Raw genomic sequence first — 27,574 nt, 5'->3', positions numbered from 1 at the left:
GCCTTATCCACTGCAGAGGCTGAGCATATAGCTGCTTCTTCTTGTTGTTCTCAGCTTTTATGGTTAAAAACACAGCTTGCCGATTACAAATTAAATGCTAAAAATATTCCCTTGATGTGTGATAATATGAGTTCCATCAATATTTCTAAAAATCCAGTTTTGCACTCTAGGACTAAGCATATTGAAGTGAAGTTTCACTCAATAAGAGAACATGTCCAAAAGGGGGATATTAGTATTCAATCTGTTAAATCTGGAGAGCAATTAGCAGACATTTTCACAAAACCATTAGCTGAGGATAGATTCTGCATGCTTAGGACTTGTCTAGGAATCTTGAGTTATGATTCCTTATTTGAAAAATGCTGATGTATTTGCTGGAGCTTTTTGTCTCATAAACAGGTATGAGACAATTTTGGGTAGGTGATGAACATTTCCTTCAAATCAACGTCTTTTGGGCCTGTTTCAAGTAAATGTTAATCTGGGCCAACCTCAAAATCAGATCTAGAGTGGTCCAATGTGTTTCCTTAAATCTAACCATCTCTAGGCCTATATATGAATGTTATAATTTTTTGTTGTTGTTTTTGGTGGGCTGTGTGCTTAATTCTTTTCTTTAAAAGGATTTTTCATTTAATGTTTTTGATCCAAAAAGATTTTCAGTTTGATTTTTTTCAAAATTTAAAATTAATTTCCTGTTTTATTTTTTAAATCAAATAAAATCTTTCTTTTATGAGGTCAGGTCTTTTTATGTCATTTCAAAAGGTGATGCAGTTGCATGGTTTTGGAAATCTACTTTTGGGTACGGTTACCAACACTCCCTCTCTTCCCTCCATAACTTCTCCTCAAACCTTTCGGTTTCTTCCCTCTCACTCCACTGCCTCTCTTCCATCAAAAGCCAAAATCTAACCAAATGGGGAAGAAAGTTATTGCTAAAAGAGCACCGCGTGAGAAAATCCATAAACTTCCAGGATATCCTAGACCATCAACTCGTTCTCAAGACACCACTTTTACTCCCTCACCTTCTCTTCCTACCTCTCCTCCTCGCACTACTCCCATGGCACAGACCAAGACTACGCCACGATTTCCAGCCCCTGCCAAGCCGACACCTCCACCTAAGGCAGCGCCAACCAAAACAACTTCCTCGAAACCTAGTTCATCCAAGGGTAAGCGTCCTGTTGTTGAAGACCCTGTTCCTGAGACAGCAAAATCTAAGCCAAGGTCTGTTCCTGTGCGTTCACAAAGAGGTAACCCTCATCTCCCTCTCAAATCTATTAGAGAACCCGACATTGTTCCTTTTACTCACAAATCACACTTCATGACATCTCACTCAGACTATAACCCCATCGTTTTAAATCTGTCATGAACCACAATTTTTATGAGGGAGTTATGCAGTATCGTATTCTGTGTCCATCTTTTCTTGTGGATTTGCCTACTTTGAAAAAGAAAGGTTTTCTTTTTGTTGAAAATTTGAAATTTTTATACTGGAATCACCTTTTCAAAATAAAAAACCTATGTATCCTCTGTTAGTCAAAGAATTTTATGCAAACATGACTTACCATGAAGGAAGTGTGCACTCTTATGTTAAGGGCAGAGACATTCTTTTAAATAATGAAACTATCAGTGATTCTTTGAAGTACACTGATGTTGGGCCGTATGCTTATACATCTGTAAAGTGGGATGAAGGAGTTGGTATCTCTTATCATGATGCTTTGGCTCACATCTGTGAACATGTTTCCTTAATTAATGACATCACACCCACTCACAAAGCCCTAGGATATGAACGTGCTCAGTTGCACCGTATTGTCAACCACATTTTACTTCCTCAAAGTGGTTCATATCAACGGGTTTCTTACACGGACACACTTATTTTGTCTGCCCTAATCACTAAAACAGAAATCTCTTTTGCCTATTTGATGGCTAGATACATGTTTGATTCTGTGAGAAGTGAGAAAGATAAAGCACTACCTTATGGCATATTTTTAACTTGCATATTTGAGCATTTTGGTGTTGACCTGTCAAATGAGGATTATGAAAATAGACATTCATACCTAAAAGGGGGTGGTTTAGTGAAACAGCAAAAAGTACTAACTCGATCTGAAAGAGTGGTTCTAGATGATGATGATAAAGAGTACATCCCGGATGACTCTCCTCCTCCCTCCACCGAGGGTACTTCCATCTCTATTGGGAAGTAATCCACTCTGCTGAATGTTGTCAAAGATGTAGTCCAAGAGTTTGTCTCTGGTGGACGATATTGTGATCACATCAATATAGTATTCTTTGTTGTTGTATGGAATCATTATTATGGCACTTATGTGTGGACACAACTCCGTTCAACTAACCAGCAAGTGTACTGGGTCGTCCAAGTAATACCTTACGTGAGTAAGGGTCGATCCCACAGAGATTGTTGGTATGAAGCAAGCTATGGTCACCTTGTAAATCTCAGTCAGGCAGATTCAAGTATAATTGGATTATTGGTTTAAATTTGATTAATGGAATAAATAGAAAATAAGGATAAATAAACTAAGATAGAAATACTTATGTAAATCAATAGTGGGAATTTCAGATAGGCGTGTGGAGATGCTAGAATCCTTTCGAATCTCTACTTTCTTATTGCTCTCACCCAATCCTTCTTACTCCTTTCCATGGCAGGCTGTATGTAGGGCATCACCATCATCAATGGCTACTTTTAATCCTCTCGGGAAAATGGTCTTATGCGCTGTCACTGCACGGCTAATCGTCTGGAGGCATCACCCTTGTTGATAGCTACATCCCATCCTCTCAGTGAAAATGGTCCAAATGCTCTGTCACAGCACGGCTAATCATCTGTCGGTTCTCAATCAGGTTGGAGTAGAATCCATTAATTCTTTTGCGTTTGTCATCACGCCCAGCCTTCAGGAGTTTGAAGCTCGTCACAGTCATTCAATACCGGAATCCTACTCGGAATACCACAGACAAGGTTAGACTTTCCGGATTCCCGGGATCCTACTCGGACTACCACAGACAAGGTTAGACTTTTCGGATCCTCATGAATGCCGCCATCTATCTAGCTTATACCACGAAGATTCTGTTGGGGAATCTATGAGATATGCGCCCGGCCTAGAGTAGAATGGAGGTGGTTGTCAATCACGCGCGTTCATAGGTGAGAATTATGATGAGTGTCACGGATCATCACATTCATCAAGTTGAAGTGCAACGTATATATTGGAATAAGAATAAAAGAGAATTGAATAAAAAGTAATAGTAATTGTATTGAAACTTGAGGTACAGCAGAGGTCCACACCCCTTAATCTATGGTGTGTAGAAACTCCACCGTTGAAAATACATAAGTAAAAGGTTCAGGCATGGCCGAGAGGCCAGCCCCCTGAATGATCAAAAGACCGAATGGCCAAAAGATGACTAATACACTAGTAAAAAGTCTTATTTATAGTAAACTAGCTACTAGGGTTTATATGAGTAAGTAATTGATGCATAAATCCACTTCCGGGGCCCACTTGGTGTATGTTTGGGCTGAGCTTGATCTATCCACGAGCTGAGGCTTCTCTTGGAGTTGAACGCCAAGTTATAACGTGTTTTGGGCGTTCAACTCCGGGTTGTGACGTGTTTCTGGCGTTTAACTCCAGACAGCAGCATGTACTTGGCGTTGAGTGCCACTTTACGTCGTCAATTCCCGAATAAAGTATGGACTATTATATATTGCTGGAAAGCTCTAGATGTCTACTTTCCAACGCCGTTAAGAGCGCGCCATTTGAAGTTCTGTAGCTCCAGAAAATCTATTTTGAGTGCAGGGAGGTCAGTTTCCAACAGCATCAGCAGTCCTTTGTCAGCCTCCTATCAGAGTTTTGCTCAAGTCCCTCAATTTCAGCCAGAAATTACCTGAAATCACAAAAAACACACAAACTCATAGTAAAGTCCATAAATATGAATTTAACATAAAAACTAATGAAAACATCCCTGAAAGTAGCTTAAACTTACTAAAAACTACCTAAAAACAATGCCAAAAAGCGTATAAATTATCCGCTCATCACAACACCAAACTTAAATTGTTGCTTGTCCCCAAGCAACTGAAAATTAATTAGGATAAAAAGAAGAGAATATACTATAAATTCCAGAATATCAATGAATATTAATTATAATTAGATGAGCGGGACTTGTAGCTTTTTTGCTTCTGAACAGTTTTGGCATCTCATTTTTTTCCTTTGAAGTTTAGAATGATTGGCTTCTCTAGGAACTTAGAATTTCGGATAGTGTTATTGACTTTCCTAGTTAAGTATGTTGATTCTTGAACACAGCTACTTATGAGTCTTGGCCGTGGCCCTAAGCATTTTGTTTTCCAGTATTACCACCGGATACATAAATGCCACAGACACATGACTGGGTGAACCTTTTCAGATTGTGACTCAGCTTTGCTAGAGTCCCCAGTTAGAGGTGTCCAGAGCTCTTAAGCACACTCTTTTTGCTTTGAATCACGACTTTAACCACTCAGTCTCAAGCTTTTCACTTGGGCCTTCATGACACAAGCACATGGTTAGGGACAGCTTGATTTAGCCGCATAGGCCTGGATTTGATTTCCTTGGGCCCTCCTATCCATTGATGCTCAAAGCCTTGGATCATTTTTACCCTTGCCTTTTGGTTTTAAGGGCTATTGGCTTTTTCTGCTTGCTTTTTCTTTTTCTTTCTATTTTTTTTGCCATTTTTTTTGCAAGCTTTTTCTTTTTTTTCACTGCTTTTTCTTGCTTCAAGAATCAATTTTATGATTTTTCAGATTATCAATAACATTTCTCTTTGTTCATCATTCTTTCAAGAGCCAACAATTTTAACATTCATAAACAACAAGATCAAAAATATGCACTGTTCAAGCATTCATTCAGAAAACAAAAAGTATTGTCACCACATCAATATAATTAAATTAAATTCAAGGATAAATTCGAAATTCATGTACTTCTTGTTCTTTTGAATTAAAACATTTTTCATTTAAGAAAGGTGAAGGATTTATAGAATTTATTCATAGCTTTAAGACATAGTTACTACATCCTAATGATCATGAAGTAGAGACACAAAACATAGATAGACATGAAGGATAAAAACCGAAAAAGCAGAGAAAATAAGAACAAGGAATGAGTCTACCTGAGTGAGGGTGGCGCCTTCTTGAAGGTCCAATGGTGCTTTTTGAGCTCCTTTATGTCTCTTCCTTGCTTCTGTTGCATGATCCCTAGTGATTTTGGTGTTCCTATCCTTAGTTGCTTCCAATAATTATGTGGAAGAACATGTATCCCCTGAGGTATCTCAGGGATTTCTTGAAGAGGGAATTTCTCATGCTCTCTTGATGTGCAGTCAAATGCTCTTTTACTGAGCTATGGACCCTTGAGATGAATCTCTCCATCTCCCATGACTCAGAGGTGGAAGCTTTTGTTTTCTCTTAGTTTCCTCTTCAAAGTCCTTTCAGGTTCAGGATCAATTTCAACAAAAGTGCCTTTTTCCTTGTTCCTGCTCATATGAAAGAGAAAAAAACAAGAAAAGAAGAGGAATCCTCTATGTCACAGTATAGAGATTCCTTTATGTTAGTAGAAGAAAAAAAGGGGAGGAGAGTGAAGAAGAATGGGTTCGGATATTTGGATGAAGAGAGGTGAAGAGAAGTGTTAGTAAATAATTAATTAAATAGAATAAGAAAAGAGAGGGAGAATTCGAAAATAATTTTAAAAAGGTGTTAGTAATTTTCGAAAATTAGAGATAAGATAAGATTAAAATTAAAATTTAAAACAAAAAAAGAATTTTTGAAAAAGAGATGAGATATTTTCGAAAATTAGAGAGATAAAAGTAGTTAGGTGATTTTGAAAAAGATAAGAAACAAACACAAAGTCAAAGAGTTAGTTGAAAAAGATATTAAAATCAAATTTGAAAAGATAATAAGATAAGAAGTTAGATAAGATATTTTAAAATCAAATTTTTGAAAAAGATAAAATTTTGAAAAAGATATGACAAAAAGATAAGATAAGAAGATGTGATAAAAAGATATGTTTGAAAAAGATTTAATTTTTAAAATTAAAATTAATTACTTAACTAACAAGTAACTACAAGATATGATTCTAGAATTTAAAGATTGAACCTTTCTTAACAAGAAAGTAACAAACTTCAAATTTTTGAATCAATCACATTAATTGTTAGCTAATTTTCGAAAATTTGATATAAAGATAAGAAAAATATTTTGAAAAGATAAGAAAAAAATTTTTGAAATTTTCGAAAAAAATAAATAAAAAATAAAAAAGATATAATTTTTGAAAAAGATTTTGAAAAGATAAGATTTTTAAAATTGAAAATTTGACTTGACTTGTAAGAAAAAACTAATTTTAAAAATTTTTGACCAAGTCAACCCAAATTTTCGAAAATTATGAGAAAAATAAGGAAAAGATATTTTTTTTTATTTTTGAATTTTTAATGATGAGAGAGAAAAACAACAAAAATACTCAATGCATGAAATTTTTAGATCAAAACAATGAATGCATGCAAGAATGCTATGAATGTCAAGATGAACACTAAGAACACTTTGAAGATCATGATGAACATCAAGAACATAATTTTTGAAAAATTTTTTATGCAAAGAAAACATGCAAGACACCAAACTTAGAAATCTTTAATGCATGGACTCTAACAAACGAAAAATGCATATGAAAAACAACAAACAACACAAAGCAAGAAAACATCAAGATCAAACAAGACGACTTATCAAGAACAACTTGAAGATCATGAAGAACACTATGAATGCATGGGATTTTCGAAAAATATGCTAGAAAAAAATTTTAAAAGCATGCAATTGACACCAAACTTAAAAGTTGACTCAAGACTCAAACTAGAAACACAAAATATTTTTTTGATTTTTTTGATTTTATGATTTTTTTGGATTTTTATTAATTTTTTCGAAAATAAAGTTTAGAGAAACGAAAAAGAAAAGAAAAATTTTGAAAAAGATTTTTGAAAAGAAAATTACCTAATCTGAGCAACAAGATGAACCGTCAGTTGTCCATACTCGAACAATCCCCGGCAACGGCGCCAAAAACTTGGTGGACGATATTGTGATCACATCAATATAGTATTCTTTGTTGTTGTATGGAATCATTATTATGGCACCTATGTGTGGACACAACTCCGTTCAACTAACCAGCAAGTGTACTGGGTCGTCCAAGTAATACCTTACGTGAGTAAGGGTCGATCCCACAGAGATTGTTGGTATGAAGCAAGCTATGGTCACCTTGTAAATCTCAGTCAGGCGGATTCAAGTATAATTGGATTATTGGTTTAAATTTGATTAATGGAATAAATAGAAAATAAGGATAAATAAACTAAGATAGAAATACTTATGTAAATCAATAGTGGGAATTTCAGATAGGCGTGTGGAGATGCTAGAATCCTTTCGAATCTCTACTTTCTTATTACTCTCACCCAATCCTTCTTACTCCTTTCCATGGCAGGCTGTATGTAGGGCATCACCATCATCAATGGCTACTTTTAATCCTCTCGGGAAAATGGTCTTATGCGCTGTCACTGCACGGCTAATCGTCTGGAGGCATCACCCTTGTTGATAGCTACATCCCATCCTCTCAGTGAAAATGGTCCAAATGCTCTGTCACAGCACGGCTAATCATCTGTCGGTTCTCAATCAGGTTGGAGTAGAATCCATTGATTCTTTTGCGTTTGTCATCACGCCCAGCCTTCAGGAGTTTGAAGCTCGTCACAGTCATTCAATACCGGAATCCTACTCGGAATACCACAGACAAGGTTAGACTTTTCGGATTCCCGGGATCCTACTCGGACTACCACAGACAAGGTTAGACTTTCCGGATCCCCATGAATGCCGCCATCTATCTAGCTTATACCACGAAGATTCTGTTGGGGAATCTAAGAGATATGCGCCCGACCTAGAGTAGAACGGAGGTGGTTGTCAATCACGCGCGTTCATAGGTGAGAATGATGATGAGTGTCACGAATCATCACATTCATCAAGTTGAAGTGCAACGTATATCTTGGAATAAGAATAAAAGAGAATTGAATAAAAAGTAATAGTAATTGTATTGAAACTTGAGGTACAGCAGAGCTCCACACCCCTTAATCTATGGTGTGTAGAAACTCCATCATTGAAAATACATAAGTGAAAGGTTCAGGCATGGCCGAGAGGCCAGCCCCCTGAATGATCAAAAGACCGAATGGCCAAAAGATGACTAATACACTAGTAAAAAGTCTTATTTATAGTAAACTAGCTACTAGGGTTTATATGAGTAAGTAATTGATGCATAAATCCACTTCCGGGGCCCACTTGGTGTATGTTTGGGCTGAGCTTGATCTATCCACGAGCTGAGGCTTCTCTTGGAGTTGAACGCCAAGTTATAACGTGTTTTGGGCGTTCAACTCCGGGTTGTGACGTGTTTCTGGCGTTTAACTCCAGACAGCAGCATGTACTTGGCGTTGAGCGCCACTTTACGTCGTCAATTCCCGAATAAAGTATGGACTATTATATATTGCTGGAAAGCTCTAGATGTCTACTTTCCAACGCCGTTAAGAGCGCGCCATTTAAAGTTCTGTAGCTCCAGAAAATCCATTTTGAGTGCAGGGAGGTCAGATTCCAACAGCATCAGCAGTCCTTTGTCAGCCTCCTATCAGAGTTTTGCTCAAGTCCCTCAATTTCAGCCAGAAATTACCTGAAATCACAGAAAAACACACAAACTCATAGTAAAGTCCAGAAATTTGAATTTAACATAAAAACTAATGAAAACATCCCTGAAAGTAGCTTAAACTTACTAAAAACTACCTAAAAACAATGCCAAAAAGCGTATAAATTATCCGCTCATCAGTCTCCCAATCCAATCATATGATTGCCATGAGCAAGGAATAGAGGAAGCTAGCTAGCAAGCATGAGAATTTCCTCCGAAAATCAAGGGATAGAGTGGCTGTATTTATGAAGTTCATTGATAATCTGAACCAGGATGAAGATCAGGCCACTGAGGATGAAGAAGAAGCTCTTTCGGAGGGGAATAGTTCTGATGCCTAAGAATTGTCTCATGAAAAATGCCACTGCTGCTTTCTGTTTTATCATTTGACTTATGCTTCTTTTGCTACCGTTTAACAGTTTTATTTTGGATGACTGTAATAACTCTAAATACTGCTGCACTTTTTCATAGTTTGGTTGGTTCTTTGAACTGTGATCTAACTCTTTTCTACAGGATACAAGGCACTGTTTTTGTTGCTAACACTTATTTTTCTACCCTTGATGACAAAAGGGGGAGTAATAGGTACAATAGCTGAATGTGCTGAATGATAAATTGACTGAAGTTGCTTTTCTTTACTGTTTTGTGGATTTTGCTTGACTGCTGCAGATTTTAAGCAAATGTTTGCAAATATTGTGAACTTTTGTGAATGTAGTTGGAAACTTGCTTTATGATATGTTGCTATATTGACCCTGACCCTAATGAGTTAAAGCTCTATTTTGGCCATTAAAACTATCACTGTTTGCTGCTTCTTCAATTAATATATAACATCTGTTTGGTCCCATATAAGCATATATAAACAGGAACAAAGAGGAAAGCACAAATCCAGGGGGAGCTAATTCTGAAAAGGAAAGGGGGAGCAATATAAAAGCAAATGACAAAAATCAAAGGGAGTTTCTAAAACTTACTTAAATTTATTTCCTTTTGATTATTGCTTAAATTATGTTTGTCATCAAGGGGGAGATTGTTGAGTTAAGAAATTAACTAAATTAATTAAGTGATGACAAACATTATTTTTGGGCAAAATAAATAATTAGTATTGATTAATTATAATTACTTATTACTAATTGTTTATTGTTCAGACCAAAATTCAATAGCCCAAATGAAATGAAAAGTAATCAGCAAGAATGTTGGGCTAAAAGAAAAATTAAGAGCCCAAGCAAAAGCAAAGCAAGAAGACTAAGAAATCAAAACGGGCCAAGCATATCATTATCCAATCCAAGCCCGATCTGATTTCAGAAAAGCAATTCCCTCCATCTTGCTCCAACCAAAGCAACGTTCTCCTCTCTGTTGTCTTAGCCAAATCAAAATTTCAGAAAAGTAAGAAAGAGAAAAAGAAAAAGTTTCTTCCTCACGCCATTCACAAAAGAAGAAAGAAAGAGAAAGAACAAACTTGAGAGGCCGAAGTCTAATCATCCAGAATAAACCAAATCAAGCTTAGGTCAAGATTAAAGGTAAACTATTTCCTCTTCCATACATCAGATACTCTTTTCTTGTTCCCAACCATCTGCAAGTCCAAAATGGCCTACAAGGGAAAGTTGCCTTCAACCCTAATCTGCTGTGTATCCACAGTCTTAAACATGACTTGGGGTCCAAGTTGGTTTTCAAGGGTCTAGATTAAGTTGACCACTAGAAGAGATCTGTGGCTGCTGCATTATGGCTTTCGGCCTAGATGAAGGAGTCAGAAGAAAAAGTGAATTTGTGAGTTGGTGAAGCTCAAGGCTTAAGGTGTTGACATTGGAAGAATGACCAAGGAACATGCAAGAAGATAAAAGAAGCTGGCTGTTCATTCAGAAGGCAAGGAGAGAAAACCAGAGGTTGTGAGTGGTGTTCTGAAGAAAAATTTCTCTACTTGGATAATGCTTTCTTTCAAAGAAGCATTCGGCCAAAATTGAAGAACTCAATCTGAGGTTTGCAAATCTGGTTATGCACATAGCTAAGAGGCTGTTGATGAAGTCAATCTCCTTCATGTTTTACTGATTGTAATGTATTTTTCTAAGTTTATCTTTCTATAATTTCTTGTGAGAAAAGGCATTATGAGAAAGCTCAAGTAAAATCCATGAGTGGAAAAAGGCTGAGTGATACACTTGAGAGAAAAGCTTAGAGTTATTTTTTGATTTCTTTAGGTTGGTTAAGTGTCTTGTATCTTGTACCTGCTAGGTATCCCTTTCTTAGTTGGGTTAGCACTAAGAGTGAATAGGTAGGTGTTAGCATAGCTAATGTCAAGTTAGGTTAGAACTTGAGTGTGAAATTGGTGTGTGTAATACTTTTAACTATAGTGGAAATTCCTCCATTGTTGTGGAGACTAGACGTAGGTTGCATAGCACAAGGCAACCAAACTAGGATATATGCTGGTGTTAGCTTTTCTCTTCTCTGCTGTGTTCTGTTTTCTGATATTCATGAGACAAAAATAAATTGTCTCATAAATTTCCGCTGCTGAGTTCAAACAGAACCTAAATTGAAAGTTTTGTTTAAAAGGTTAATACAACAACGAAAAGGAAGGCATAGATTCAACCCCCCTTCTCTAAGCCTAACATAACCTTCAATATACATTACAACATATAATTTTAGTAAATAAGTATATGAATTATTGTTATTGAGCTAATTATATTAGTATTAGAGTCTTCTATTTATACATCTTTATTTTCTATTTAGTATATCTTTATTTATTTTACAACACGTTATCAGCACGAGACTCTGATCAAATTTTTAGGAAGACTTAGGTAACAAATTTTCATTATGTCGAAACTCTCTCATCTTGAATTCAATGATCTTCATATATCTGGAAACAATTATTTATCATGGATACTAGATGGTAAAATTCATCTTGATTCAATGGATATTGGATATACCATTAAGGCTGAAAATAATGCATCCCAGAAGGATAAAGCCAAAGCCATGATTTTTCTTCGTCGTCATCTTGACAAAGGATTGAAAAATGAATATCTCACATTAAAAGATCCTGCAGATCTTTGGAAAGACCTTGAAGAAAGGTACAATCATTAAAAAATGGTGATACTTCCTCAAACCCGATATGAATGGACGCACTTGCATCTACAGAATTTTAAATCCATAAATAAATATAATTCTACAATATTTCAAATCACCTCACAAATGAAATTATGTGGGAAAAAGACAACTGATCATGATATGTTGGAGAAAACTTCCTTAACCTTCCATGCCTCGAATGTGCTCTTGCAGCAGCAGTATCGAGAAAAAGGATTTAAAAAATATTCTGAGTTAATTTCTTGCCTTCTTGTTGCTAAACGCAACAATGAGTTGCTTTTAAAGAATCATGAAGTGCGCCCAACTGGCGCCGCCCCATTTCCTGAAGTAAATGCGGCAAATCATTACCCCAGAAGAGGTAAGTGGCAAGTTTTTAATAACAAGAAAAAATATGGAAGGAAAAAGAATTATTCAAAAGAGAGGATCTCACCAGAAGTGGGATAAAGAAAGAAATATTGGGCCGAATAAATCAACAGAGGATAAGTATTTCTGTTGCAGTGGAAAGGGCCATTGGTCACGTACCTGTCGTACCCCAAGGCACCTAGTCGATCTTTAGCAGGCATCTGGTGCACGAAATTGCAATCACACTTTTGCAATCCGCACAACTAACCAGCAAGTGCACTAGGTCATCTAAGTAATACCTTACGTGAGTAAGGGTCGAATCCCACGGAGATTGTTGGCTTGAAGCAAGCTACGGTTATCTTATTATTCTTAGTCAGGATATAATATCAATAATAATTTTTAGTTTTAATTGTAAAAAGTAAAAGAGCATGAAATAAATACTTATTATGCGGTAATGGAGAATATGTTGGAGTTTTGGAGATGCTTTGTCCTCTGAATTCCTACAATATAATGCTTTCTTACTTTCATAAATGCAAGGCTCCTTCCATGACAAGCTGTATGTAGGGCGTCACCATTGTCAATGGCTACTTCCCATCCTCTCAGTGAAAATGGTCCAAATCCTCTGTTACAGCATAGCTAATCATCTGTTGGTTCTCGATCATGTCAAAATAGAATCCATTGATTCTTTTGCGTTTGTCATCACGCCCAACAATCGTGAGTTTGAAGCTCGTCACAGCCATTCAATCCTTGAATCCTACTCGAAATACCACAGACAAGGTTTAGACTTTCCGGATCCTCAAGAGTGGCCGCCAAAATGTTCTAGCTTATACCACGAAGATTCTGATTAAGGAATCTAAGAGATACTCATTCAATCTAATGTAGAATGGAGGTGGTTGTCAGGCACACGTTCATGGACTGAGGAAGGTGATGAGTGCCATAGATCATCACCTTCTTCATAGTGAAGCGCGAATGAACATCTTAGATAGGAACAAGCGTGTTTGAATGGAAAACAGAAATAATTGCATTAATTCATCAAGACGCTGCAGAGCTCCTCACCCCCAACAATGGGGTTTAGAGACTCATGCCGTCAAAAGGTACAAAATTCAGATCTAAAAATGTTATGAGATACAAAATAAATCTCTAAAAGTTGTTTAAATACTAAACTAGTAACCTAGGTTTACAGAAAATGAGTAAACTAGGATGGATAGTGCAGAAATCCACTTCTGAGACCCACTTGGTGTGTGTTGGGGCTGAGACTTAAGCTTCTCACGTGCTTGGGCTATTTCTGGCGTTGAACTCCAACTTGCAACCTGTTTCTGGCGCTGAACGCCAAACTGCAACATAGAACTGGCATTGAACGCCAGTTTATGTCATCTATCTTCGCACAAAGTATGGACTATTATATATCTTTGGAAAGCCCTGGATGTCTACTTTCTAACCCAATTGAGAGCGCGCCAATTGGACTTCTGTAGCTCCAGAAAATCTATTCCGAATGCAGGGAGGTCAGAATCCAACAGCATCAGCAGTCCTTTTTTAGCCTAAATCAGATTTTTGCTCAGCTCCCTCAATTTCAGCCAAAAAATACCTTAAATTATAGAAAAACATACAAACTCATAGTAAATTCCAGAAATATAAATTTTGCCTAAAAACTAATAAAATTATACTAAAAACTAACTAAAACATACTAAAATCTACATGAAATTACCCCAAAAAGCGTATAAAATATCCGCTCATCACAATACCAAACTTAAACTGTTGCTTGTCCTCAAGCAACTAGATAAATAAAATAGGAAAAAAAGAAATTAAGAAGTAATAATATCTCAGAGTTTCAAGTGAAGCTCAGATTCTAATCAGATGAGTGAGACTAGTAGCTTTTTGCCTCTGAATAGTTTTGGCATCTCACTTTATCTTTTGAAATCCAGAATGATTGGCATCCATAGGAACTTAGAATTCAGATAGTATTATTGATTCTCCTAGTTTAGTATGTTGATTCTTGAACACAGTTACTTTATGAGTCTAGGTCGTGGCCCTAAGCACTTTGTTTTCCAGTATTACCACCGGATACATAAATGCCACAGACACATAACTGGGTGAACCTTTTTAGATTGTGACTTAGCTTTGCTAAAGTCTCCAGGTAGAGGTGTCCAGAGTTCTTAAGCACACTCCTTTGCCTTGGATCACGACTTTAACCACTCAGTCTCAAGCTTTTCACTTGGACCTGCATGCCACAAGCACAGGGTTAGGGACAGCTTGATTTAGCCGCTTAGGCCTGGATTTATTTCCTTGGGCCCTCCTATCCATTGATGCTCAAATCCTTGGATCCTTTTCACCCTTGCCTTTTGGTTTTAAGGGTTATTGGCTTTTTCTTTTTCTTTATCCAATGATTCCTTTTTTTTCACTGCTTTTTCTTGCTTCAAGAATCAATTTCATGATTTTTCAGATCAGCAATAATATTTCTCTTATTCATCATTCTTTTAGAAGCCAACAATTTTAACATTCATGAAATTCAGTATAAAAAATATGCATTGTTCAAGCATTCATTCAGAAGATAAAAAGTATTGCCATCACATATAAATAATTAGAATTTTCCTTATTAAGAACTCGAAATTAAATTGCCTCTTTATTCTAAAAATCTACTATTTTATTTATTTTTGATGATGATGAGAAAAATAAATTATAGCTTAATTGGAAATAAAATCAAAATAGATATACTAATTACTACTACTCCTATATAACTTCTAAGGTAAATTCCTATAAGACAACTATCACAGAGTAAAGCTAAGATTAGGACTCAACAACCTTTATTTTGGGAAGTGGATGTTCCTCTAGTCTGTGGAGTGCTTGTTCCTACAAGAGATAATTTCTGACGCTTCAGTTCCTTCAAGTCACGCCTTTGCTCTTCTTGTTCCCCAAGCAGTTTGCAAAGCATGCTATTTTGATTATTCTGTTCTTCCTTTATTTGGTCCATAGCTTCTTGCAACTTGGTAACCGATGCTTCAAGATGCTCCCAGTATTCAAATTGAGGGATTTCCTGAGGAATTTCTGTGCTCTCCTCTTGACGGGGTCATCCTGCACTTGTTGTTTTTCCATTGATATTTTGGTGATTGGTCGCTCAACTGAGATATACTCAGTTATTCCCATCTTCACTCCAGCATCTTTACATAGCATAGATATTAAACTTGGATAATTCAATTTAGCATCTTTGGAGTTCTTGTTTGTAATTATGTAAAGTTCACACGAAATCAACTGATGAACTTCCACTTCTCTTCCCAACATAATGCAGTGGATCATCACTGCTCTTTTAACGGTGACCTCAGAGCGGTTGCTAGTGGGCAGTATAGAATGCCCAATAAAGTCCAGCCAGCCTTTGGCGATTGGTTTGAGATTTTCTCTCTTGAGTTGATTTGGGACGCCCTTGGTGCTGGTGGTCCACTGACTCCAGGGAGGCATATATCCTCTAGAATCTTGTCCAGGCCTTTATTTGTTCTCATCATTCTCCTATTAAAGGAGTCTGGGTCATCTTTCAGCTAAGGTAGCTTAAAGATCTCCCTGATTTTATCAAGTGGATGTGAACAATCTTTCCTCTGACCAAGGTCCGATAGTCATGGAGAGCAGTTCCAGATATTCTCTGCCTGTCTGTTTGCCACAAATTAGCGTAGAATTCCTGAACCATGTTTCTTCCCACCTTTGTTTCAGGATTAGCTAGGATTTCCCAGCTCCTGTTTCAAATTTGCTCTTGGATCTCTGGATATTCATCTTCTTTCAGATCGAATTTGACTTTCGGGATCACTGACCTTAGACCCATTATTTTGTAGTAATGGTCTGAATGTTCTTTGGTTAAGAACTTCCCTTGATTCCAAAGTGGTTTTGGAATACTCTCTTTCTTGCCTCTTGGAGTGGGTTGTTTTCCTTTAGGGGCCATGATCTTAGTGGGTGTGGTTTAGTGATCACGGATAAACACACCAAATTTAGAGGTTTGCTTGTCCTCAAGCAAAAGAAAAGAAAGGAGAGGGATAGAAGGAGAGCTAGTTTTCGAATTGTTGGGGAGAGGAGAGAGACCGAATGTGGATTTAAAGGGAGGGGGTGGGTTTTCGAAAATTTTGAGGAAAGATAAGATAGAAGATATGATTTGTAAAAGATAAATATGATAGGAAAAAGATATAATTGAAAATTGAAAAGATATAGAAGATATTTGAAAAAGATAAATCTGAATTTAAAAAAAAAAGATTTGGGATTAATTTGAAAAGATAATTAATTTTTGAAAAAAATTTGAAAAGAAGTTGGATGGGATTTGAAAAAGGATTTGTGTTTATGAATTAAGATACATTTGATATTTTTGAAAAAGGGATTTTAGAAATTAGGATTAAAATTTTTGGAATTGAAGGATGAAAGTTTGTAACATGTTTATGCAAGAAATCATGAATTGGAACATAAAAATTTGAAAAAATGTGAATTGAAAACGAATTTACCTCCTCCCCACAATCCTGGCGTTAAACGCCCAAACGCTGCATGTTTTGGGTGTTTAACGCCCATTTGCAGCTTCTCATGGGCATTCAACGCCCAGCTGTTGCTTCTAGCTGGCATTGAACGCCAGGAACTCCTTTGTCACTGGGCGTTTTTCTGAACGCCCAGGACGCTATAAATCTGGCGTTAAATGCCCAGAAGGTGCTTCTTTCTGGCGTTCAACGCCCAGAAGATGCTTCTTTCTGGCGTTTAACCCTCAGATGGCTATCTTTACTGGCGTTGAACGCCCAGTAGATGCTTCTTTTGGGCGTTCAGCGCCTAAAACAGCTCTTATTGGCTTTTTCGCATCAGTGAGCTTCCTTTTTGCTGTTTTATCCTGCGGATCCTTCTGTAACTTTTTGAACTCAAGCAATTGCTATTTTACCTTGAAGATAATTGGCATAAACCTGTAAAAATTAATTAATAAATAAATAAACTTTGTAAATGGCTGGGTTGCCTCCCAGCAAGCGCTTCTTTACTGTCTTTAGCTGGACTATTACTGAGCTTTAATCAAGTCTCAGTTTTGAGCATTCTTGCTCAAAATTTCTTTCAAGATAATGTTTGACTCTCTGTCCATTAACAATAAATTTTTTGTTAGAATCATTATCCTGAAGCTCCACGTATATCCATACGGTGACACACTTGTAATCACATATGGACCTCTCCACCGGGATTTCAATTTCCCGGGAAATAATTTGAGCCTAGAATTAAATAGCAGAACTTTCTGCCTTGGCTCAAAGACTCTGGATGATAGTTTCTTATCATGCCATCTTTTTGCTTTCTCTTTGTAAATTTTTGCATTTTCGAAAGCATTGAGTCTGAATTCCTCTAGCTCATTTAACTGGAGCAATCATTTTTCTCCAGCTAACTTGGCATCAAGATTTAGGAATCTGGTTGCCCAATAGGCCTTATGTTCCAGTTCCACTGGCAAGTGACAGGCTTTTCCATACACCAGCTGGTATGGAGAAGTTCCTATAGGTGTCTTGAATGCTGTTCTGTATGCCCACAGAGCATCATCCAAGCTTCTTGCCCAATCCCTTCTACGATTAATCACAGTCCGTTCCAGGATTCTTTTAAGTTCTCTATTAGAGACTTCAGCTTACCCATTTGTCTATGGATGATATGGAGTGGCCACCCTGTGGCTAACTCCATATCGAACCAAAGCAGAGTAAAGCTGTTTATTGCAGAAATGAGTGCCCCCCATCACTGATCAGTACTCTAGGGATACCAAATCTGCTGAAGATGTGTTTCTGGAGGAATTTCAGCATTGTCTTAGTATCATTAGTGGGTGTTGCAATAGCTTCTACCCATTTGGATACATAATCCACTGCCACCAAAATATAAGTGTTTGAGTATGATGGTGGGAAAGGCCCCATGAAGTCAATACCCCATACATCAAACAACTCAATCTCTAAGATCTCTTGTTGAGGCATGGCATAACTGTGAGGCAGATTGCCAGATCTTTGGCAACTGTCATAATTAAGTACAAACACTCGGGAGTCTTTATAGAGAGTAGGCCAGTAGAAGCCACATTGGAGGACTCTTGTGGCTGTTCGCTCACTTCCAAAATGTCCTCCGTACTGTGATCCATGGCAGTGCCAGAGGATCTTCTGTGCTTCTTCTTTAGGCACACATCTACGGATTACTCCGTCTGTACATCTCTTGAAGAGATATGGTTCATCCCAAAGATAGTACTTTGCATCAGTAATCAATTTCTTTGATTGTTGCCTACTGTACTCTTTGGGTATGAATCTCACTGCCTTGTAGTTTGCAATGTCTGCAAACCATGGCACTTCCTGGATGGCGAAGAGTTGCTCATCCAGAAAGTTTTCAGAGATCTTAGTAAGAAGGAGGGACGCCCCTTCTATTGGTTCTATTCGGGACAGGTGATTTGCTACTTGGTTCTCTGTCCCTTTTCTGTCTCTTATTTCTATATCAACCTCTTGCAAAAGCAACACCCATCTGATAAGTCTGGGTTTTGAATCCTGCTTTGTGAGTAGATATTTAAGAGTAGCATAGTCAGTGTACACAATCACTTTTGATCCTACTAAATAAGATCTAAACTTGTCAATGGCGTAAACCACTACAAGTAACTCTTTTTCTGTGGTTGTGTAGTTCTTCTGTGCGTCATTTAAAACATGATTGGCATAGTAAATGATGTGCAGAAGCTTGTCATGCCTTTGTCCCAACACTGCACCAATGGCATGGTCACTGGCATCACACATTAGTTCAAATGGTAACGTCCAATCTGGTGCAGAGATGACTGGTGCTGTGACCAGCTTAGCTTTCAGAGTCTCGAATGCCTGCAGACACTCCTTATCAAAGATAAATGGCGTGTTAGCAGCTAGCAGATTACTCAGGGGTTTGGCGATTTTTGAAAAATCTTTTATGAACCTCCTATAGAATCCTGCATGCCCCAGAAAGCTTCTGATTGCCTTAACATTGGCAGGTGGTTGTAATTTTTCAATTACTTCTACCTTAGCTTGATCCACCTTTATTCCTTTGTTCGAAATTTTGTGCCCAAGGACAATTCCTTCAGTTACCATAAATTGACATTTTTCCCAGTTTAAAACCAGGTTAGTCTCTTGGCACCTCTTTAGAACAAGTGCTAGATAGTCAAGACAGGAGCTGAATGAGTCTCCAAATACTGAAAAGTCATCCATGAAGACTTCCAGAAAATTTTCCACCATATCAGAGAAAATTGAGAGCATGCACCTTTGAAAGGTTGCAGGTGCATTGCACAGGCCAAATGGCATCCTTCTGTATGCAAATACTCCGGATGGACATGTGAATGCTGTTTTCTCTTGATCCTGGGGATCTACTGCAATTTGATTATAACCTGAATATCCATCCAGGAAGCAGTAGTATTCATGACCTGCTAGTCTTTCTAGCATCTGGTCTATGAATGGTAAAGGAAAATGATCCTTTTTGGTGGCTGTATTGAGCCTTCTATAATCAATACACATACGCCACCCTGTAACTGTTCTTGTAGGAACCAGTTCATTTTTTTCATTATGAACCACTATCATGCCACCTTTTTTAGGGACGACTTGGATATGGCTTACCCAGGGGCTATCAGAATAGGATAAATAATCCCAGCCTCTAGTAATTTATTGACCTCCTTCTGCACCACCTCCTTCATGGCTGGATTCAGCCGCCTCTGTGGTTGAACCACTGGCTTAGCATCACCCTCCAATAGGATCTTGTGCATGCATCTGGCTGGGCTAATGCCCTTAAGATCACTGATGGACCACCCAAGAGCTGTCTTGTGTGTCCTTAGCACTTGAATTAGTGCTTCTTCTTCCTGTGGCTCTAAGGTAGAGCTTATGATTACAGGAAAGGTATCACCTTCTCCCAAAAATGCATATTTCAAGGATGGTGGTAATGGTTTGAGCTCGGGTTTGAGAGGTTTCTCCTTTTCCTGAGGGATTTTCAAAGGTTCTATTATTCTCTTTGGTTCCTCCAAATCAGGTTGAACATCTTTAAAGATATCCTCTAGCTTTGATTCGAGACTTTCAGTCATATTGACCTCTTTTACCAGAGAGTCAATAATATCAATGCTCATGCAGTCGTTTGGGGTGTCTGGATGCTGCATAGCTTTGACAACATTCAACTTAAACTCGTCCTCATTGACTGTTAGGGTCACTTCCCCTTTTTGGACGTCAATGAGGGTTCGTCCAGTTGCTAGGAAAGGTCTTCCTAGAATGAGAGTTGCACTCTTGTGTTCCTCCATTTCCAGCACCACAAAGTCAGTGGGAAAGGCAAATGGCCCAACCTTGACAATCATGCCTGATGGGTGTTTAATGGAACCATCAGCAAGTTGGAGACATATCCGGGTTAGTTTGACTTCATCGGTCAACCCAAGCTTTTTGATAGTAGATGCAGGTATTAGGTTGATACTTGCCCCAAGATCACATAAAGCTTGCTTGGTACAAGTACCTTCTAATGTGCGTGGTATCATAAAGCTTCCGGGATCTTTAAGCTTCTCAGATAAGCTTTTCAGAATGACTGCACTGCATTCTTCAGTGAGGTAAACTTTTCAGTTTCCCTCCAATCCTTCTTATGACTTAAGATCTCTTTCATGAACTTAGCATAACAAGGTATTTGCTCAAGTGCCTCTGCAAACGGAATCTTTATTTCAAGAGTCCTGAGATAGTCTGCAAAGCGGGCAAATTGCTTATCCTGTTCCGCTTGGCGGAGTTTCTAAGGATAAGGCAGTTTGGCTTTGTATTCCTCAACCTTAGTTGCTGTAGGTTTATTGCCTACAGATGTGGGTTGAGAAGCCTTTTTAGAGGGGTTGCTATCAGCACTTGTATGTGTCTGATCTCCCACTGGCGTTTGAATGCCAGGGGTGGAAGCTGGAGTGGCGTTAGACGCCAACTCCTTACCTGTTTCTGGCGTCTGAACGCCAGAACTGTGCTTCCTTTGGGCGTTCAACGCCAATTCCTTGCTTGTTTCTGGCGTTGAACGCCAGGACTGAGCATGGGTTGGGCGTTCAACGCTAGCTTCCCACCCATTTTCTGGCGTTTGAGCGCTAGAATTATTCCTCTCTGGGCTTTGATTGTCCTTAGAGGGATTTTGGGTAGCAGTCTGTTCATTTCTTAGCTTCCTGCTGCCTTGAAGTGAGGTATTTAATGTTTTCCCACTTCTTAATTGAACTGCTTGGCACTCTTCTGTTATTTGTTTTAATAACTGCTGTTCTGTTTGCTTTAACTGTATTTCCATATTTATATTAGCCATTCTTGTTTCTTGTAGTATCTCCTTGAATTTGGCTAGCTATTTTATTAGAAAATCTAATTGCTGATTAAATTCAGTAGCTTGATCTGCAGGACTGAGTTCAGCAGTTACTGTTTTAGCCTCTTCGTTGATGGAAGGTTAACTGCTCAGGTACAGATGCTGATTTCTGGCAATTGTATCAATGAGCTCTTGAGCTTCTTCAATTGTCTTTCTCTTGTGTATAGATCCACCAGATGAGTGGTCTAGAGAAATCTGAGCTTTCTCTGTAAGCCCATAATAAAAGATGTCTAACTGCACCCACTCTGAAAACATTTTCGAGGGGCATTTTCTTAGCATCTCTATGTATCTCTCCCAAGCATCATAAAGGGGTTCATTATCTCCTTGTTTGAAGCCTTGGATGCTCAACCTTAGCTGTGTCATCCGTTTTGGAGGAAAATAGTGATTCAGGAATTTTTCTGATAGTTGTTTCCATGTCTTTATGCTGTCCTTAGGTTGGTTATTTAGCCACCTCTTAGCTTGGTCTTTTACAGCAAATGGAAACAGTAACAATCTGTAGACATCCTGATCTACTTCCTTATCATGTATTGTGTCAGCAATTTGTAAAAACTGTGCCAGAAACTCTGTAGGTTCTTCCTGTGGAAGACTGGAATACTGGCAACTTTGCTGCACCATGATAATGAGCTGAGAGTTCAACTCAAAACTACTGACTCCGATGGAGGGTATACAGATACTACTCCCGTATAAAGCAGTAGTGGGGTTAGCATATGACTCCAGAGTCCTTTTGGACTATTCATTTCCACTTAGGTCCATGATGGAGAAAGGGAGATGACGTGGATTTATTTTATTTATTTTATTATTATGAAGAGAATTTCGAAATAATAAAATAAAATAGAATAAAAACCGAAATAGAAAATAAAAATAAAATTTTAAAAAAATATATTTTAAAAGTTTTCGAAAAAATGAGGAGAGAAAAAATGGTTAGTATATTTTTGAAAAAGATGTGATTTTTTTTTAAATCTTAAAAGGATAAGATTTTGAAAATTTTTGAAATTAAAATCTGAATTTTTATAGAAAATTTCGAAAAATTTGCTTGAAAATAGTTAGAGAAGATAATTTTTTATTTTTAAATTTATGATGAAAGAGAAAAACACACAAAAGACACAAGACTTAAAATTTTTAGATCTAATGTTCCTTGCTTTCGAAAATTTTGGAGGGAAAACACCAAGGAACACCAAACTTAAAAATTTTAAGATCAAAACACAAAGAAGGCTCAAGAACACCTTGAAGATTCACAAGAACAAAAGAACAAAAGAAAGAACACCAACTTAAAATTTTTAGAAAATCAATTTAAAATTTTCGAAAACTAAAGAGAAATTAACAAGAAAACACTAAACTTAAAGTTTGGCACAAGAATTAGTCAAAGTAAAATTATTTTTGAAAAAATTTTAAAAAGAAGATACCCAATCATCAAGAACATAAACCAACGCTCTAACCAATTGAGCTATAAATGTAACGTGTTTTAAAGAGGTATTTTTAATAAATAAAAATAAATTTTTTGAAAACTAATATTTTGAAATAAAAGCACAAGGAAAACAGGAAAACACACAAAACAAGAAAAACTAAAAATCAAACAAGAAAAATTGACAAGAACAACTTGAAGATCAAGGAAGAACAAAGAACATGCAATTCGAAAAATTGAGAGACAAAGAAAAGCATGCAATTGACACCAAACTTAGAACATGACACTAAACTCATAAAAAATGAAAATTTAATTAAAAAAATAATATTTTTGAAAAAAATTTTAAAAGGAATAATAGAAGATGCAATCCTAGTGACTCTAAACTAAAAAGATAATTTTTTCCTAATCTAAGTAACAAGAATCACCGTCAGTTGTTCAAACTCAAACAATCCCTGGCAACGGCGCCAAAAACTTGGTGCACGAAATTGCAATCACACTTTTGCAATCCGCACAACTAACCAGCAAGTGCACTGGGACGTCCAAGTAATACCTTACGTGAGTAAGGGTCGAATCCCATGGAGATTGTTGGCTTGAAGCAAGCTATGGTTATCTTATTATTCTTAGTCAGGATATAATATCAATAATAATTTTTAGTTTTAATTGTAAAAAGTAAAAGAGCATGAAATAAATACTTATTATGCAGCAATGGAGAATATGTTGGAGTTTTGGAGATGCTTTGTCCTCTGAATTCCTACAACATAATGCTTTCTCACTTTCATAAATGCAAGGCTCCTTCCATGACAAGCTGTATGTAGGGCGTCACCATTGTCAATGACTACTTCCCATCCTCTCAATGAAAATGGTCCAAATACTCTGTCACAGCACAGCTAATCATCTGTTGGTTCTCGATCATGTTGGAATAGAATCCATTGATTCTTTTACGTTTTTCATCACACCCAACAATCGCGAGTTTGAAGCTCGTCACAGCCATTCAATCCTTGAATCCTACTCGGAATACCACAGACAAGGTTTAGACTTTCCGGATCCTCAAGAGTGGCCGCCAAAATGTTCTAGCTTATACCACGAAGATTCTGATTAAGGAATCTAATAGATACTCATTCAATCTAATGTAGAACGGAGGTGGTTGTCAGGCACACGTTCATGGATTGAGGAAGGTGATGAGTGTCACAAATCATCACCTTCTTCATAGTAAAGCGCGAATGAACATCTTAGATAGGAACAAGCGTGTTTGAATGGAAAACAGAAATAATTGCATTAATTCATCGAGATGCTGCAGAGCTCCTCACCCCCAACAATGGGGTTTAGAGACTCATGCCGTCAAAAGGTACAAAATTCAGATCTAAAAATGTCATGAGATACAAAATAAATCTCTAAAAGTTGTTCAAATACTAAATTAGTAACCTAGGTTTACAGAAAATGAGTAAACTAGGATGGATAGTACAGAAATCCACATCTGGGGCCCACTTGGTATGTGCTGGGGCCGAGACTTAAGCTTCTCACGTGCCTGGGCTGTTTCTGGCGTTGAACTCCAACTTGCAACCTGTTTTTGGCGCTGAACGCCAAATTGCAATATAGAACTGGCGTTAAACGCCAGTTTACATCATCTATCTTCGCGCAAAGTATGAACTATTATATATTGCTGGAAAGCTCTGGATGTCTACTTTCTAACCCAATTAAGAGCGCGCCAAGTGGACTCTTGTAGCTCCAAAAAATCCATTCCGAGTGCAGTGAGGTCAGAATCCAACAGCATCAGCAGTCCTTTTTCAGCCTAAATCAGATTTTTGCTTAGCTCCCTCAATTTCAACCAGAAAATACCTGAAATTACAGAAAAACACACAAACTCATAGTAAAGTACAAAAATATGAATTTTGCATAAAAACTAATAAAATTATACTAAAAACTAACTAAAACATACTAAAATCTACATGAAATTACCCCCAAAAAGCGTATAAAATATCCGCTCATCAGCATTGAAAAAGGATGACAAAGGAAAGGAAACAAATTTTGTTTTAAATGATGCTGAAAATTCCACCTCTCATTATGATGTATCTAATTTCTTTGAGGATCTTGAAGGAAATATTGACCATTTGATTAATGATGGAATAATTTAATATCCGAGATTGTTAAGTATCCATATAAATAAATAATGTAAAGAACTTATTGTTAAGTTTTATTTTCTATGTATTTGAGTTTCAAATATGATGTATATAAATAATGAAATATTAATGTTTATGACTTTTGAAATCATTAAATGTGTCATGTTTTAAAATAAAATTTTAGTATATGATATTATTTTTATGTATAGTGTTTCTTAGAAAAGTAAATTCGATCAAGTATTCAATTTAACTTTGCATATTACTCATTTTATTATTATTTGTCTTTGAAGAGAATGGCAAGGACTTATAGTGAAGCTATTTGCCTTGCGGATAGTGTAAGTTCGCACACTATTCTCAAAAGTGATATATATTTTACCCATCTTGTGCCAAAAAGAAGAATGTGTTAATACTATTATTGGCTCAGGCAATGTGATACAAGGCTCCGGAAGAGCTATAATTTTGTTTCCTGGAGGAACAAAAATTATAATAAATAATGCACTATTATCTACCAAGTCCCTGAGGAACTTGTTGAGTTTCAAAGATATTCGCCGAAATGGATATTGTAACACCCTACCATACAGAGTCTTATGCTTAAGTCATAATTCAGAGATGGCAAGGTATTACGACCTCTAAAATAAAAATTTAGTACGTATAGTAGTATGAATAATTGATTGTAACTAGGAGCCTTTGTAGAAAAAGGGGTAAACAAAAAATCGCAACTCATAAGCGCAACACTCCGATCGATAACGTAACGAACAAGGATAAACCAACGCGAGATTATATACATACAAAGGAGTGTCAAAAACATGGATATCAAGACTCAAGATCCGGCTGCGAAGATAATCGGTCCGAGCATAGCAATATATACATATGATAAAAAAAAGGACAACCCCAAAGGAAACCCAAAGGGACACAAATACATAAGACCTATTCTCCAAAATCTCCCATAAGAGGAGTCATCGCAGTTTGTATTATTTAATGGAGATAGAAGTATCTAAACAAAACATATAAACCAAAATATAGCCCCGGGAACAAAGGATCTTCGCAAATCTAGAAGTCTCCAGCATGCATCAGTGGGACACCTCACGTCCTGCATCTGAAAACCACAAAATCCGCATGGGTGAGAACCAGAGGTCCCCAGCATGGTAACAGCTTCCACATATATAATACATAATAATGGAGGAAAGCCAAAGGCAATCCTAGAACTTCCTTCAGATAATATCAAAGCTTATAAACAAGCTAAACCATAAAGGGCATCTGACTAAAGGTTCTTCAGTCTAACTAATACTTCCCTTTCCAATTCCTTCAAACCTCCCAACAACCAGTAGGAGTATAATGTAGCAATCACAGTTATATCAAACAAGGAATACACAAATAGGAACAAGTAAAGCATTTAGATAATTAGCAAGTAATATGCAGTCAAATAGGCAATCTCAAACAATTCATATAGTATGCATATGATGAATGCCTGTCCCTAGTGGCTGATGATATCATCTGTCGGTTATAGAGCCAACCCGACAAGTCCTGGTAGCTAACCATTGGACTGTCCCTCTGTCACACATCCCCAACTCGAGTTATACTCATTATAAACTTGATCATAATCATGATCTATATTCATCACCTTCACTGGTGAATATTTACGGGGGCGAGCTCATCCGGGTCTTTCACAGTGCCTGGCCACACTTATGACATAGGGTCAAAAGAGTATCAAGTCTCAACCTGGAGCACGTGGTGGCTAGCCACTGCTACTACCCAGGGAAACTCGTATCTCCGATAGTGGAAGTGCAAATCACAATTATCAATAATTCAGCATAAACATGCATGAATTCTCATCCATGGATCAACATCCATATCAGCCATTCTGGCTCACGGTTAAATCCATAACCAGCCAATATTCATAGCATACACAGCTATTCCGGCTCATGGTTCAGTCCAGAACCAGCCAATATTCATAGCATACACAGCTATTCCGGCTCACGGTTCAATCCAGAACCAGCCAATATTCATAGCATACACAGCTATTCCGGCTCACGGTTCAATCCAGAACCAGCCAATATATAAACAATTACGGCCCTTCGACCAATGGCATAACCAGCACTTCCACCACCATCCTCCGCATCTCACATAATTATGCTTGATCCCCAATGATCATTCATTTTTCCCTTGCTTCACTCGCAAGTTACCTCATTCTCTAGCCCCTTTTTAATAGCTAGGCATGTCATATTGATTTAAGATATAAGTGGTGAGATCGGAGGCTTAGAAGTATGAAATTTGGCTTTTAAAACTCAAAAATCAACTTTGGGATGAAAACAAGTCCACGCATACGCGCACTCCACGCGCACGCGTGGATGGCCTCAAAACTCATCGACGCGCAAGCGTCATGCACGCTAACGCGTGGATTAAAAATTTGCCAATCGGCGCGTACGCGTCAACCACGCGTACGCGTGGGCGTTCTCGTGCCCCAGGCACAACACTAGCACAGTTCTGGCATAACTCTCTGGAAAATGGCTGGGCATTGGGTGCAGCACAATCGGCGGGCCCGCGCACATCACGCTCACGCGTGGATGGCATTTTCGGGAAGAACGGCGCGCATGCGCCAAGTGCGCCCACGCGCAAGGGGTCATTCTGCTAAAAATTTTCTAAGTTAAAAGCTGCAGAATTCA

General features: G+C 37.6%; 1 protein-coding gene across 1 annotated transcript in view; it reads left to right on the top strand.

The window, feature by feature from the left end:
• Positions 1-1,541: 1,541 nt before the first annotated feature.
• LOC112717746 (uncharacterized) overlaps positions 1,542-27,574 on the top strand; it is a 69,633-nt gene continuing 43,600 nt past the window's right edge. The window contains exon 1 of the mRNA XM_072204247.1: positions 1,542-1,724. Within this exon, the coding sequence (XP_072060348.1) occupies positions 1,542-1,724 (183 nt within the window). The remainder of the gene's footprint in view (positions 1,725-27,574) is intronic.

Source organism: Arachis hypogaea, chromosome 10 (genome assembly GCF_003086295.3).
Source record: "Arachis hypogaea cultivar Tifrunner chromosome 10, arahy.Tifrunner.gnm2.J5K5, whole genome shotgun sequence".
NCBI classification, from domain to species: Eukaryota; Viridiplantae; Streptophyta; class Magnoliopsida; order Fabales; family Fabaceae; genus Arachis; species Arachis hypogaea.
This window is presented reverse-complemented; position numbering and strand designations above follow the sequence as displayed.